Source organism: Hippoglossus hippoglossus, chromosome 5, assembly GCF_009819705.1.
Source record: "Hippoglossus hippoglossus isolate fHipHip1 chromosome 5, fHipHip1.pri, whole genome shotgun sequence".
Lineage (NCBI taxonomy): Eukaryota > Metazoa > Chordata > Actinopteri > Pleuronectiformes > Pleuronectidae > Hippoglossus > Hippoglossus hippoglossus.
The window spans coordinates 25,563,043-25,580,328 of NC_047155.1; the positions used below are offsets into that span (position 1 = coordinate 25,563,043).

The 17,286-nt window shown below is 41.8% G+C and overlaps 1 protein-coding gene across 3 annotated transcripts in view; it reads left to right on the forward strand.

The window, feature by feature from the left end:
* Positions 1-17,286, forward strand: part of cntn4 (contactin 4) — a 153,836-nt gene that overhangs the window by 115,757 nt on the left and 20,793 nt on the right. For all 3 annotated transcript variants that reach the window (XM_034585918.1, XM_034585917.1, XM_034585919.1), the window contains exon 12: positions 15,734-15,861. In XM_034585918.1, the coding sequence (XP_034441809.1) occupies positions 15,734-15,861 (128 nt within the window). The remainder of the gene's footprint in view (positions 1-15,733; positions 15,862-17,286) is intronic.

A 17,286-nucleotide genomic window follows, 5' to 3' on the forward strand; every position in this document is an offset into this window, starting at 1 on the left:
GTGCCGTGCCAGCCAGGGAGAGCAGCCTAAAAAAAAACACGCCATTTCAATATGTCACTGGCACAAAGAAATCAAGTTTGTTAGGCCGCTCACGCCAGACGTTCTCAATCAGCTGTCCTCTCATGAGCCACCACGGGATGTGCTGACTTCCCCATGTTGTTCCCTCCTCACTCAAATGCTCAGGACCTTGAGTGTTTATCTCCATCGGCTTTGGCAGTCATGCAAATATTTGCGCTGGATCTTTTCAATCCCTTGAAGAAGGTGTTTGGGTGTGGCTGCGACAAATCCCCCCCCCCCCCCCCCCCCCCGTCTTGTTTTCAGGCGCTCTGATGCTGCAGTGTTTCCTCAATTGCACAGCAGATACATGTTGCTCAGTCGTTTGTTTTGGTGCATACTGTAGGATAAAAAACACGAGAGGGTAAAATGCTTTAGTTTTATGTTGTTGATGACAGTCACAAGTTCAGCATGCCCCAGGTATCCATGGCAATTCCTTTGCGTAAGCACAATCTTAAAGGTCACACACCCAGAATAAATGAATTCAAAAAATGCTAAAAAAGAAAATTCGGTTATTATAATGTGTGACTTTTTTCTCCCTGGGTTATGCATCATATTTTTCAAATAAGGTGTTTAGAATGGGGGGAAATTATGAACCCTGCTGTTGGCTGGATTCCTGGGGAGGCAGAATCGAGTCCTTTATGTTTATTATAATTGCTGAGAGGAGACTGTACTCCAAGAACAAAATGTACCTGGCAAACTGCTGCCCAGTCAGAATGCCATTTGGGCTCATGCTGTGTGGCTAAGTGCATAACACCAATGTACAATCTATTTGAAATTTGTTTGATGTATTGATTTTATTCATTGAACATCCCAAATATGCAAACTAATTGAAAATAATTGCTTACTTTATCGTATAATGATATTTATCAAAGCGAATTTCCGATTCATTAATAACTCATGAATAACTCATGACCAGCTGTTAGCTCTTTCACTAGTAACATTTTATATGAGGCAGTTCTGGGTCTGAGTGTGGACACCCAACCCAAGCGGGCCAAGTCAGGCCAGGTCCGGACAAAAATGTCGTTATGACATTCGGCTTCGGGTCGAGTTCGGTCATGTTGGCAGGGCTGCCATCTTTTACCCTGCTCATCCCTGTAATCAGCAAAAGTGTTTGGATTTGGACACAAGACACAATGCCTGTCGGGTTCTGGTCTGGCTCTGTTAATTCTCTCTCAGCCTTGGTTGCTTTCAGACAGAACATTTGTCCCGGGTCGCACTCTAGTCAGCATCACACAGAAAAAACTATTAGATAATATTCTCAGATCTTCTTTTTTTACTTCGCCCCCAAATGGCCGTACGGAAACTGAAAAATGGCTTTTGTGCGTTCTGCACCTGCGGCTGCAGAAGGACTCTTCTTCTTAATAATTCTTGAATCCAAAAGAATGTATTATTCGATGAGAGTACTTTATCTACATTCCCTATTCGATTAAGGCGGAAACTACTGCTGTTACAAACCCACTGAAACTGGGAACTGTGTGAAACGCTGCACCGGTGTTAGCCGTCGCAGTCACTGTGCACTTGGGAGTGTAACTGTTTGAGTGACATCTTTGAACAAGCTGAGTACAGGAGGCTTGTTGCCAAGGTAACAACTGTTCAAAGTTTTTTCACCTCCTTTTCTTACCCCAGATTAGCGGTTTCAAAACAACTACAGTCGTGCAGTCCCACAGCACATGGAGGAGAAACGTAGAGGAAGAGTAGTGTAAAACTGTTGAAATGCAGACATCGTAAATTAATACAGTTTGCTCCTCCTGGATTTTAAATTAGAATAGAAATACAGCTCTATGTGGTGATTGGTGTGTGATTCTTACTGAATATATGAAAAAGAGAGAGAAAGGTTGAAATGATCAATTTGAAGTGAAGAAGTTAGAGCCACATATTTTATCACCTTTTTTCATTAAGCATAAGATAGGTCCTGATGCATTCACATCTACTTCTTTTCTTTTTTTCTTAATGCTCATTGCTGCCAAGAGTCCTCACAGCAACCGTCGTCTCAGTGTCCTGCTTGGCCTCTGATCAAAAATAGGCTTTATTGGTTGGGTTGGTTGTGAAATGATAAGACAGAAACGATTATCTTGTAGGAGAACACCTCACTTCTTCACTGGTTTTTAGAGTCAAATTCAACCGACGTGGCAGATAGCATCACTTCTTCTCAGTGTGTTGGTATTTCTTTCTCTAGCTGATTAATTTACTCTTGTAAATCTTGGTGTCGTTTTGTTCGAGCGATGCATTTCAAGCAACACATCAGATACTTAACCCGTTCTTATCTGTCCCATAAAAAATAGTGTAAAACTGAAGCCAGTTGCATTACAACCTGAACTGAAGATGATCATTTATACTTTAATGTATGATCCAGACTCCACCACTCGACTTCCTCTTCACCTGCCTCACCAGGTCGTCTCTGGAGCATCTAAAATGGTCGAGAACACTTTCGCAAGGATCCTGCAAGATGACCCACACCCTATAACCTTCACATTGGATTCCAATTATATTGAGGATTCCTTTTTAAAGTCCATTCCAACCTATAGAGCACTCCATGGTCAGCCACATGTGCACAGCTCTGACCTGCTGCTACTGGTGCCAGCAGGTCACTACAGGTCCACTGACCAGGGCTTACTAGTTGTCCCTCACATTTAATTCAAAACAAAATGTGATAGTGCAGTTGAAGCCGTGGCTCCGACACTATGGAGCACTCCTCCTGTGGACATAAGATCTGCCGTCTCTGAGGACACCTTTAAAAAGTTATACGTTCAAACTGGAAAAGGTCTAGTCCTCTACCGTGTGGTTTTCCAACTTCGTGTTCATGTTTTATTGTGCGGTTCTTTCATTGTTGGATTTTAACGATTGCCCTTTTATGAAGCATTTTCAAGTCGCGTGAATGAGATTAATAACTCGTGGCCACATTTTAGTGTTACGTGGCCGCAATATACGAATCTGTTCCGTACAGACAACACAAAGAAGCCTTGGATGAAAGGTGAAATGTTTCACTTGATCACACAATGTTGCCTCTATAAAGAGCTTTAGTATTACACTGTATGCACTGACTCTGAGCAAGGCAACACTGTGGTGGAAGCAAAGTTCAGTTCTCCTGGTGTTGTCAGTAAAGAACAGATTCATATCTTGGGGCCACGCAATACTATTTCTTCCACCAATGTCACCTGTCATATGAAATAAAATGAATTATACTCACCATCTACTGCTACAATTTGAAGAGTCAGGACTAAAAGAGTTTACGCCACCGTCTTCTGACCAGATGTCAGGATTGTCTTGGTCTTGGTGTCACTGGTCAGAGGGGCGGCTGCAGTTTGGACACAATGCATCACAAAAATGATTTGGATAATAAAAGGTTTCCTGGTCAGGGTGTGTTTGTTTTACCTGATTTGGACCCATGAGGCTGCAATACAACTGAAGGTTTTGGATATTTTTCACTTGTAAGAATTTGGTGTTTCCTTCGATACTTAACAGTACATTGACCGTATTTTACGAGGTAATTCTGACCAGTACCTATTCTATCTATACTTGTCGCCTTTCAGCATGCAATGTGGACTGTGTCTTTTGTACCTTAGGAGGCCCAAGTAGGCCGATGACATGGGCCCTTATATAAGATGACCCTGACTCTAAGGTGATCTCCCATTTTCCAGAACTTGTTTTTCGAAAAACAGAAACATTTCCGGATCCTGTAGAAGTAGCATTAGTCCAAAGAGTAGACAGTCCTTATCCTTTTCTCTCATAAAAAAGTGAAACATGAAATATTATATACAGTAATATATACAGAGTATAAATCAGTGGTTTTATCAGTCTCCTACGTCCTGGCTCTTGGACGTGGTCAGAGTCCATTTTTCTTTGAGTTATAGTTTAGTTTTTTTCTCTTACACCGTGTTTTCAATTGTTGTGTTTTTTTGTTTTTTTCCAGTCTCTCTGTGTCATCTGTGACACTGGTGATTCTTGGCTGGTTGAGTGATGAATTTGTCCTTGGCCTGTCCCTGTAGTAAAGATGTCATCCGATGATTTCCACTCATCAGGAATTCATTTCCTCCACGCATTTCGCAGGAGCTTTCAGAAACTGCTGCTGCTCACAGTTGGCTAACTCAACACTTTTAGGCCTTAGCAATTCTGACGTCACACTATAAACAAACTTAAAATTGAAAATAAAAAAGATTGTATATGCTACAAAGAATGCGTAACGCTATTCTATGTGGGTATTAACCACATTGTTAAAGTGGGAAAAGTGGGAAAAATGCTTAGAATGAGTGAAAAATATCTGCAACATAATATCCAGAGAAGTTTCATGTTGGATATGTGATTTCCAGATTAACATAGAATAAATTGTGTCTTCATCTTCTTATAGCATTTGTAAATCTACCTGAAACACAAATAAAGCAGAGACAAGGCTTAAAGACTTGTTTTTTGTCGATCCAACCCCACCTAAAAGTTGATGAAATAACAACAGCCGTCATTCTTTCAGCTTCATCTCTCATTGCGGAATGATTTCACGTTTTAATATGTCAAAATGACACTTACCCATGTCATAAAGAAAACACTATCAAACCTCAAAATGGTCACATCCGTGCCGCTTGACACACTAATGGGCCAATGGTTTCAAAATGGGCACAATTTACTTTGAGAAATCAAAAGCCGGTGAGGAATTGGCTCGATCGTCAGCCCCTGCCTCCTCCCGTATTTCTTATTTTATCACTCGTCCTGAATTGAGCTCAGACGCTCACTTTCAGGCCTCTTTAATTCTGCTTTTTACTTTTGCCAAACTATTGACACAGACATTGAAGTAGCGAGCGTGCCATATGAATCAGTCAGCGTGATAAATTACCATCGCAGGATGTGGCCCTGACTCAGTTGCCTGGAGCACTTTTCAAATAATCTGCTAGGTGTGTTTACAGCCTTAAGTGCTGTCTGTTAATACCGGAGCTGTAGGTGTGAGCTTAACACGACAGATGTTTGAGTGGCTCACAACAAGACGCAGGAGGCTTGCTGTATGTGTCGTGTATGTTGATCAGTCCATTAGTCTATGGAGATGGAGCCGCCGCTGGATTGGCCAGATTCTGTGTGTAATCACGAGCCACTGGTACAACTGTCCCTCTTGCATATTATATATGTCCCTCCTATGCTGGCAGAGCAAATAAGCATGGATGTCACGTAAATGAAGAGATGTCTCGCAGAGTGATCTCCATTTATAGGCCCATCTGCTCTGCCAGGCACACTCCAGAAAGAACCAGTGTCAGGAGAGCACCAAAAACTGCAGAGGAGGCACAGCAGCCAACTTTGCATTAATTTACTTATCGCATATCTCCCTATCTTTCCAAGATGCCTTTGTTCTGTTTCAAGGGGATTTTAATTAGAGTCTCGTCAAATGTCTCTGGGCTTAATTTTATGAGGACTTGGAATTAATAAGCTCTGTATGGAAACAGGTGTATTAATAAAGGTGCTGATTAAATGATCTGAGCGAGCGGATGGCCCTGTGTTGCTATTTCAGTCGCCTCATTCTTTGGCTGCATGCTGTTATACTTATTAAAATCATTGTTTATCACATGTAAATGTCACTTCACACTTTCTCATCAGATCTCTGCTTACCTCATTTGCCTCTAATTGAACATCTGCTTGTGAAGTGGAGCCCTGACTCTTTGCGGAGGTTAGCGGTGTGAGTGTGCCGTGCCAGGCCTGGATACTGAGAGCTAATGTGCCCAGAAGGGCTTATTTCATTACTTTGCCTTGAGGAAAGGTTTATGACCTGACAAGGCTGCTGTGGACAGCTGACTGGCGCTTTTCATTTTGTCTTTGCCTACACCTCTCCACCCAGGCCGTTGCTTAAAGAAAAGCCACATGAGGGAGTCCCCCCCTCGCCAGGAATGGGAGCAAACTGAGGATTAAGGCTTTGCTGATCCTGACAGCGGCAGACAACACACTGTTCAGAGGTGCCTATGAGCACACACATGCGCATAGCAGATTAAACGTTGTATTTATACAAACATGTCTTAGAGTTAGAGCCCCCCCCCTTGGTTCAAACCTCAGAGGGCAGGGACCAAGTCCTAAATTTCTTTTGGAGGGAAGTTTGGGTAACAGCTTGTTTACAAATCAAAGTAATAGTGTGTTTTAATGAGGATGATATTTGTATTATTCATTCATGACTATGGCATTCAGAATTGCCAACTTATGCCAAGAAGGACTCATATGAACATCCCAGAGCAGCTACAACTAACTGGTTTACTCAGATGACCTAAAATGGTTTGATTATATCCTAGCAATATTCAAAAGTTTCATAACAGTAGCTTTTCTCCTTCCTTGTCCTTTTTCATGATGTATCCAAGCCTTGGCTTATTGTGCCCAAAATGTCACTTCACTTCAGATGAATACGAATCACTAGTTTGATATTTGTGGCTCTAAGCAGGGGATGAGGGGAATGCACCGTGTGTGTCTGACGTGATGTGATCATCAGATAAATTTAGATTAGATAAACAACTAGCCCATCCATGATTCACATTGCTTTCTGTGGAGTTTCAGGGATGCATTATAGGTATGTGCCTGTATTGGGCAATAGGAGATTGGCATTTATTTCACCTACCAAAATTAGATTTTGTGTTTTATTTTATGCAATAAATTCTGGTAGATTTTTAAAATATGGATTAGTTCAAAGATTTGTGAAAGAGGTTTTAGAATTCCAAGATGTTATGAGTCACGACGTCGTCTAAAGCCATGTTCAGACATGGCAATAACATCCGTCTTACATGATGTGATCAAATGTGGATCGTTCCTAATATAGTTGTGAGTCCAACACAACAAAGATACAACACAACACATTTGAGGTATCTCGACACTCGACAACCAAACATATTACCAAGCTAAACGTTTTTTTATTTTAGGATAGATTATCTATCTGATATTACAGTTTTCCTCGTCATACGTATAATACTGAGATTAACTAGCTCTACACTACAGTACAAGAAGAGTGCTAATTTATTTCCATGTCTATGACTTGAATTCTTAATCTACGTCCATACAATTTTGAAAAGTATTTTCAAACTAAAATGATATCTGTCCACATGAGAATTTTTGCTCCTTAACAGATTTGAATCCATGTCCCCTTTAACACATACACATACACTGGGTATGCACATGGCGTTTTACACTTTACAGAAAGAAAGAGCAATGGCAAAAGTAAGAGCAGGGATTGTATTTACATGGACCAAGAACAGCAAAACAAAACAGGGTTAGGAATGCTTTTACTTCATTATCCATGTTGCGTTCTACACTGGTAGCCGAGGCTGATGCCAGTTGTTTTGTTCCGTAAGGGAGTCATGTGATCAGAGCGTAACGAACCAGCATAGGCTACTTCGCCAGTAACTCGTTAGTTTCATTTTCAGTTTTGTGGCACAATATGATACAGGGCTCTTGTGTATATTTGGCTCGTTTTTTAAAGTAACTTTGAATCGTTACTAATTCAACCAGAGCCAATACTTTAATCAAAGTGCTGATGCTGAAATAGTTTAATTAGCTTGCTAGCGCCAGGTGAAAAAAATGTTTACCAACATAATTTTAAACAGTAAACTGTACAGAAACTGATTAGTGGTCAGTTGATTATTAGGCTATACGTCTGGTTTTGAAATACAATATAGTAACTTTATTTTCTCAAATGGCCTAAAGGGTGTGTATGCATTCTCTTGATTTTTTGATAAATCAGTAACCAATAGGTTTAAAAAGTTGAAAGATTTAATTCGATTAAATTCTAAATTTTGTATTTTACCATGTGTCTGATGCCTCTGTCCTTCTGGTCCTATAGTGCCCCATGTTGAAGGACCGACTGCTGATGGACTGACTTTACAGTACATTGACCTTTGCTTGTCAGGTCATGATCAGAGGCATTAATTGATTTTGCTGTTGTATTTAGAGACCATCAAAATGATTAGCAGATCAATTCACCTTCCAGCTATTTTGGCTGTGCCTCTCCCACTGCATCACTCACAGACAGGCTATATCCTTCAATCCATTAAGACTTCACATCACGTGCTGCTATAAATTTCCCATCAGTCAGACTCTACGTTTGCTTAATTATCAGTTTTTCCTTCTCAGGAGCAGGAGGAGGGGAGTGGGTTGTAAAACCTGTTTCTGAAAGAATCTAGTGCTGACTGTCTCAACTCAAATAAATCTCAGACCAGAGATAAAGTGAATTCTGAGATGTTTGCTGAGATTAGGTCAGAACCCTCTTTACTCGTCCGCATCCCATGTACTGCTTGCCAGGATTATTTTTATCTGCAAGACTGTAGCAGATATCATTTTTCAAAGTGAGAATCCGCCAGCGCAGCATGAGTAATCCATCTTGGTTCCTCTGACAATTTCCTGTGGAACATGTGTGTGCTCTTTATTCCTGAAGGGATACCTCAGCACATCGGAAGAGATGAATATCTCCGGAAGGGGAATAAACCAGGAGAGCAATTTGTGATTAAAGGAATCCTTCTGGAAGTACATACACAAGCCCCTGTGTGGTCCAGGCCGATAAATTCCCTCTCAGCGCAATGCAATTACCAACACAATCACATCATGTTCCACAGACGGGAGTTAAGATGTTCTCAATCAGCCTGCTTCATTAAGACACCTTCCTATAAAAAATGCACATTTACATAACATTAATTCTGAGAGGGTTCATTTGCACCAAGGTCCTTAGACAGCAGACTGTGTGTGTGTTTCAGTGTGCATGCGTGCGTGTGTGTGTGCGTCTTTGTGTGTGTGTGTGTGTGTGTGTGTGTGTGTGAGAGTGTGAGGGAGGGAGAGGGAGAAAAACAATTTTTTATGCTTATTTTCTCATTATAGGCATAACAATATCTTCATGCCTCGGGACATTATGTCATCCTGAGCACTTTTTCACTTTATTGTTGAAGTGAGACCAGATAACAAAATGTGTTGTTCATTTAATTTCATTTATCTCAGCATTATGAATATTGAGGTTAAACCTTTCTTTTTATTTACAAAATAAATCTGGCGCCCAATTCCTGGAATGGAAAATCCAATATTCAAATGGTCTAACAAACTGTACCATGGACTGTTCATATTATAATGCAGTAACAGAGTGTATAATGCTGGCTGTACCTATCATAAAAAATAATAATAATATTACAAAAAAAGTAATACATCCTAGCTGTTAGGGCTACCGGGAAGAACTTGTCATTTCTCTGCTTACATTATGGAAATACACACTGGAGACACACTGAAGCAGTCGTGGTAGTGTGCATTTCATAGAGTAAGAGATTAATACGTGCGTCGGGGCCCAGCACCCCTGTCCCCTGGCCGTGTTTTTATAAAACAACCATATTGCCAAGGAGGCTTTAGTGCTGGCTGGTGCCTTGGAGACAAGTGTCAATACACAATGAACCAAAAGGAAAGTCATTTCAAGTATCGCCTGCAACTTACTCCACTGGTAGTGTGGCCAAATAGACGGAAACGGCACATGAACCTGATCCGTGCTGCAGAGGTGGCCTTTGTTGATTCTGGGAGAATGAACGCATATATTCTGTCAATCATTTCTAATCATTTGTGCTGTCTTGAAGCAAGAGCTCAACATTCGTCTCAAAAGGCACTTGTTAAGTTGTTGTTGAGCTTTGATTAATGCCGCCCAAAGATCCCTGTCAGACAGGCATTTTCTACATGGTTGATGGTAATTGTCCACAAGGTGCGGTAGTTTCTCACCACTCAAAGACTGGTGGAGTAAACTGTAAGTGAGCTCCCTAATAACTTCTCACACTGAGGGAGTGATTTGTACTTCTTATTTTGGCTGCTAGGAATCTTCTGTGTGATCACACTGAACAAACAAACAAATGTAAAGCAAATTTTTTCCTTTTCTTTCTTTCTTTTCTCTGCAAACTTTGAACCTAACCCACCCAACACATCGGGTGCTCACTCTGCAATAAGACATCAGCAGTCTGATTTAAAGGGAATCATCTTGTCTTATACAGTTTTATGAAACTGCAGTCATTTATTTAGTTCCACTTTTAGACGTGTGCATCTAGTTCCTGAAGCTTCCTGTCTACACAGTTTTAGTAAATTAATTGTTATAGTTACCAGGTCAGGACTAACTGTAATATTAATACATATAATATAATACAAAGTGTCTTGACATAGCTTTTTACCATCCATCACAGCAGGGCTGGCATTGTTTTCACCTTGTCACCTTGAGGACCAGCCTACAACCTAAGGAGTGAGGACCTTTTGGCTGGTCCTTACTTTGTGACCCCCCTTTAATGGACTGTTTGGGGGTTAAGACTTGGTTTTAGGGTCAAGGTTAGAGTTAGAATTAGGTCTAGGGTTAGAGTTAGGCATTTAGTTTGGATGGATACACAGCAGACATGTAGTTAAGCAACTTTAATCACCTTTGGTACATGCTAAGTCTACAGCCAAAGCTAGCACCTCTACTGTTGTACTAAGAACCTATGGTGGTTTTAGCTAGTTGCTAATGTCAACATGCTAATATTTTCATTGACAACAGTCTTTTTTTTCTGGGGAGATTTTGACCTATAGCAGCTCCCCGTGAAATGCCAGGGTATTGTAATTGGTGGACTAATTGACTGTAAAATAGACATTAAAAGGAATCATCTGAATACAGCTACGCTAATGTAGCTGAATATTGATACAGTTGTAATGAATGGTTTGAGTTGGTTAACTCTGTAACAGCATTCAAATTTCAAATCAGCTAATCATAGCCGATCATAAGGCCATGCGGTATAGCTCTGATCATTTGCTGCGGCTAATGATCCATGTGACAAGGTGAGAGTCAATGGTACAGGTCTGTGTACAGCAAAAATCAATATCAATTACACCTATATTGGAGAATTGTCAAAAAGTAAATGCCCAGGTGTCCGTATTTCACCAGCGTCAGCCAATCACTTTGTTTTCTAGAAGAACAACAGCAAAAGACCCTATGCTTTGTTGTCTCTAATTGCCCGTTACCCTTCGTATTGACAACTACACAAGGAAATTGCAGGCGCATTTGTTTAGTCATAATGCTGCATAACGGCATCTGAGAGGTTCGACTGCAGTGGCATTGCGCTTGGCAGGTTTTAGCGTCATGGGTCTACGCCGCACAGCTGGGCTTGATTTATGCCGCTGACAAGGCCGTTTCTCTCCAGCGCAGCGCACTGTGGGGAACCTCAGGAGGGACAGCCTTTCAATTTATCTCAGGCGGCCCCTCCCCCCGCAGCACTTCAGGGTTTTTAAAGCAGTCAAGAGCATAGATCTACACCTGAAGTCGAGGCCCACCCCTTGTCCCGAATCAGAGGATGTGGTGACCTCGCCTCTTTCTCCGCAAGCTCGCCACATTACAGCCCCTCGCCTCCAGCGCTGTTAGCAGCAACACCGACGTTTTGATACAATTATGATTAGAAACATCACCTGCAGGTAGGTCGATGATGGTCAGTGTGGATCGGAAATAGTAACATGCACATACACACACCTCACCTTATCTGTGAGCTTACAGCGGCGGGCAAGCACAATATCAAACACATCCCCAGCACTACATTTTTCACACTTGCCTCTCCCATTTAGTGAACTGGTCTTTGGAAGTGAGTGTCTGCTGCAGTGGTGAGTTGAGCTGTCTGTGCACTGAGGCAATAATCTTTGTGTATAGAAAGCCTTAGCTGAGACTAATTATTTGGCGAAATCACCATAAGCTTGTCACGATCTCTCTTCCTGTGGTCGCATGGCTGAGTAATTCCACTGATAGAATCTTAACCCCTGTTTTCACAAGCCGTTTTATTTACCCTATTAATTAAGTAGAGACGCATACACGCTTCCACCCTGCAGGCATGCTACCAATCAGCCAGCTGACAGTCGCTGAGTATTCATGAACGGCCCTGTTTAGAACCCTCAAATCAGAACCTGATCTATGATTACGCATATTGTTTGCATGTTGAATTTTTATGAGTGCCCCCCTATTCTTCGACGGCATCAGCCGGTTCGTGTGTGTATGTAGAAAGAGAGCTAACATTTCACTATTTGAGCGCGAGGCTCCCGCTGCTGCCATTAGAAAGTCGCTCCACATCCTGGGCCCACACTTAGTTCAAAGCCGCTGCTCTCAACGCACAATTTTCTTGCCTTTTTTTTTTTTTCGTGACTCATTATTTGGATTGTGACAGTTTCCTCTCACAATGTAGAATTTATCAAACAGATCAAAGACAAAATATGTCTGAATGAAACATCAAAACAGGCTTTCAAGTGGCTTTTTGATTGTGAGGAAGCTTACAAAAAGGCAATGTCTGCATCTGTTAACAGTGTCTCAAAGAGAATGTAAGGAAATAACAAAAAAACAGGCTTTTACTTTGGACTAGGCTCTTTCCTGCGATTTCCACTTCACAGTGCCCGTGATAGCTGCTCTGTGACTGATGTTATTTGTCTCTTTCATCTTGTCACAGAGCGAGAGGATCAACGCTGCACAGCCGCCCGTCCTCAGAGGCTTGATCTCACCCAAAATACACACCTGTGTTTTTTAGGATTACACGAGTGCATTTGGCCATCTCGCTGTGTTCAAAATAATTGCCTCCTTTTAGGGGAATTATTGCCATGTCCATTAAAGCCGTGTGAGGCACGGATGAAAGGAGTGGCACTTGTGTTCATCTCACCTGTGAATTATTGATACCTGCCCCTCTGCCGACTTCCCGGGATGGAGGTGGGAAATGTCTCCTCACATAATGGGCACACCGCGCAGACATGTTGTCTGGGCTGTGGCAGGGAAGACAGGAGCAAAACTGAAATTTGTTAATAGTACGCCTCCATCTCTTATTCACCACTGCCATGCCTCAGTTGACTTCTGCTGTGTTCGACCTCATCTGCTCTTCCATTAGCTTCAGACTAAAATGATGAAAACTCACGCTGACGCCCGGTCTGCTCCTCTTTCTGTAGCGTAGGTGAAATGGAAGTGCCTCCGCAGTCTTCACATGAAGGTACAAAGAAGGTAGACAGTGCAGTGAACTGCAGAGAACTGTCTTGGCTCCACAGGCGGGCTGCAGAGGATTTAACTCTCTCTAAGAGCTATTGTGCTCATGTGCAACACCACTTGTTCGCTCTCTGCAGAGCTTCCTCGTTCAAGATGCCTGGCCCGCAAGTCACATGACAGCTATTTTGTCCCTGGGGATAAGGGGATTGTGGATATACGATACACGGTGCACAAATGCAGGTATTTAGTTATGTTGAGGTATTGCTGCGCGGCTTGTGCTGTCTGACTTGAACTGGGTCAGAGCTTGTTCTTGTTGAAATAGGTCTTCCCATTTGTTTTCACTTTGATAATACCAGTTAACTACCTCCACCTAGGAGGTTATGTCTCCACCCATGTCGACGTGTTTGTGTCTTTATTTGTCGGCAGGATGATGCAAAAAATTACCAAACTTGGTAGCATTGGCCAGGGAAGAATCCATCCATTCAATTGTTAGTCATTTTTGTCAGTCTCTCAGGACATGGTGTACAAATATATATATTTATGCGGTTGCCATCAATGCATTTGTACAATTTGGTGCAGATCCAGATAATATTGACATGCACAGGACCGCTTGACCTTGGCAGAGGTGTGCCCTCAACTTATTGTCACTCTGAACTGCGTATGTGGTAAAAATAATAATACTAAGAAAAGATAAAGGCTTACAGTAACGAAAAACCATTACATTCACATTCTCCTGTAGACAATGTGATTCATCAGACAACCTCTGCTGTATACACAGAGCACCAGCGATGCAATGTAATTAACGTATAGTGGTTGTTTTAATTGTGCTTACTCTGCTCAGGGTTATGGTCTGTTGTAGGACTGTGGTGCCATTAAATGGGCCATTTTCTGAAAATTGATTTGCCTCCAGGTTTTATGTCATTAACTGTGGGCCATCCCACACAGCGATTTGCCCCTCATGTAACTGATGGTCGTTGTTGGCAACTTTGCATTCAGCACTTCTTTTTTTTTTTTAAATCTCAGCCTCATATAAACCAAGAAGTCCCCACTCAGCAGCACCATGTGGTTTTAAAAGCAGATTTCCTTGTACTGTCTCTGCACTTTCTTATCACTTCCACCACTTGAAAAAGACTTGATGAGGGCAGGGAAGCACTGGGAGAATATAACACTGTGTCAGACTGAATCAGCCACATTTCTCAAGCAGACCCAGTTAAACGCATTACTGGTGCAAACAGGAAAATGCTTTGCTCACATAACATAACAGTGAAAACTGATGAACTGTTTTCTGCACCATGTGACATTGAGACTTCCACCTGGACTGTTGAACTCCTCTGTTTGAGCTCGGACTGCATCATCCATTCACTGTCCACTAGCAGCTCAATCAATTTGAAAGCAGTGGAGGAAGCTTCATGTGATTTGAGGGAGTGACATTTTTGCCCCTGTGCTTTCAGTAAATACAGTTGTATCGGAAAAATCAGAAAAAAGTAGCGACAGTATGCTTTAATTTGTGCTTTGCACTGAGAACAGGGGTTAAAGGAGTAACCAGTGATCTGTCAGCTGGATGGCTGTAAATCTCATACTCAAGCAGTTACCTCGAGTATTTAATCATGCTGCAGACCTGGAGCACCTCTAGCACTTCTTTGTAGATGCATTTCTGGTCACATCATGAATGTAAACTATTAAATCTCCTTGTGGCTCTGTTTTGGTCTCTACCAACCCCTAATGAGAATATAAGGCTCTTTAGCTGCTAAATGCTCCATATATCGATGAGGTCATCACTAACTTTGTCCAAACAGGGAGCGAATAGTGGACTTATCAGAGAATTTGCCTGAACCAGACTCTGGCCCATTGTTTCAGAAAAAGAGTTGGACTAAACCGTCAAGTTGTGGGCCTCCAACACAATTACCAAACCAACACGATTAGCTATATGATGTATGAATATCTTATAAGTTTTGTTATTAGTATTTGTGGTTTTATCACCTTGAGGGTTAGGGTTCTAAAAATGCCCACCAGAGCAGCTTTAAGTGTTCGTGCACGTGCTTCCCTACGTCTGCAATACAACGTATGTGCCTGTGTTTTTGTGGGTGAATAAAGAACTGTAATTGAAGAAAAAAATATCTTCCCTTTAGTTAATTCTTTGGTTGCTTGAATCTCTAAAACGCTCCGTACCATTTAACGGTGGGTGCTCACTGTGACTCCTTTGACTCAGTGGTGAACTCATCCATAGATGAACGGAGCAATTTACCGGCCACACATCATTTTCTCCACTCACAATCAGGCTGACGCTGTTTCATATTTACAGTCTGCGGATTCAGCAGAGCATTTCAGATAATTAAAATTCAGCATACTTTGATGCGCAGTCCACCCTTGATTTCCCACAGTGCCTTGGTTTCAAGGGCACACTTTCCATTTTTGCTTGTTATTTAGAAAATGTCAAGGTTGGTTCAGGCCTTTTGACCTTTTTTTTTAAGCACTTGTGGTCATTGTATAAAGGGCACGAATCCACTGTTGTCCTAGATATCTTGGAAGTCATGTGCTGAATTAATCATCCCTGAAAATACAATCACATTCCACATTGTTCTCATCTGCAAAGACCCATGACTTAATTAGAGACACTGAGAAATGTTCTCTGCTCTGTATTAGGCATTTTGCTGCTAAATCAGTCCCATGCCACCTAGTTACACTTTTACACTGTATGCATACTTGAATCTTTCTGTTACAAGTATTTATTTGATTTGATTCTAACTACAGGGTCTCCATTCTGGAAAACGGGAACCTTCGGGTATGGAACGCAACCAAATCCGATGCAGGCCTCTACACTTGTGTGGCGAGAAACCAGTTTGGCGTGGCGAGCAGCACAGGGAGCGTCACAGTTAAAGGTATTTCCTGTTCCCTCTTTACATTTCATCACTGTCTCCTTTACAGCTCACTCAGCAGGGACCCTGACCAGCAAAGTGCTGGGCACCTTTTTCAAATGCAGGTTTTTCACTCCGGCAGCATGTAGACTTGCTTGATATTTCATTCTGCTCTATCAAAAACCAACCTGTGATGCTCAATTTCATAAATAAAAAATGACCAACATTGGGAAGAAGGACACCGATTTTGAAGCATCCGGCCACATTGCTGCGTGGTTTGGTAAGTTATGAGGAGCAGGGTTTTTTTTCTTTCTTTTTTCTCTGTCCTGTTATTACCAGACAGACACAGACACCTTGGTTATATGTCTGTTTTTTCAGAGGTGTTGAAAACACTCCTGCACTGTCAGACGATATGCTCTGTGAGAAAGGTCTAGTGTTGTTAGATCATCTGGGCTGGGGATTGCATTTCTGCTCTGGCGCTGTGACTTATTATACTTCATTAAAAATGAATGTGAGCTGGGTATAAATTGCTGTGCATTGAGTGGCTTTATTCTGTGCACACAGCTGTTTTTCTGTCCTGTTTCCACAGGGGATAGTGTTCTCACCACCTTCCTGGTGTATTTGCTGACATATCCAGTGAACTATACCCTCGCTGTGACCCCCCCCTTTCAAAGAGGTTACATGGTTCATTTGTGTTATTGTTATTTATTCTGCCTTGATCTTCCTTGTTGGCTCGCTTGTGCAGATTTATGGAATCATTGATCTCCTCCATATTGGTCTTAAGGAGGCGAAGGTCATGCCTCATATTTCAAACGGCTTAGTATAGATTTAAATGCACTGTATATTCCAATAGAGTTTTGGGGCCGTCACATCCAATCTTTTTAGACAAATAAAATCGGCTGCCAGTGGATTCCTTCAGTGTCACTTCAAGCAGCATATTCTGAGATGGTAAGGCACACCCTGTGGGCAGGATCTCGCTGCGCAAATTCACTCAGAACTTGTTTTCACCTGCCTCAGAGAGAATATGGTTCAGTGTAGCCACATGTGACCGTGCAGCACACTGTCATCATTTGCCTGTGCTGGTGTGAATCCTTCACCTGGAAGGGAATGGACTACACAGTTCAAAAAAGAAAAACTAATAAAGTAGTACCAAAATCCTTCCAGTACCCCAGACTATATGATGGGAAATGCTGTATGTTCTCCACAACTCTCTGAAGTGAAATCATTTTCTCTGGAAGATAGAGCTTCTCCTTCTTCTTCTCTAGTGTATGATTTTTGCTCAAAAGTTCAATCCATTTAATTGTCTTTCTTCTACAAAGTAGCGATCTGTAAAATCCCTTGAAATGCCGTGTCAACAGAACAGCGGTCTGCAAAAATACAAGTTGGAAGTTGTTGTTTTTTCGAGAGAGGTTGCTATAGAAACCTGGATTAATTGACTTTTATTTAGCC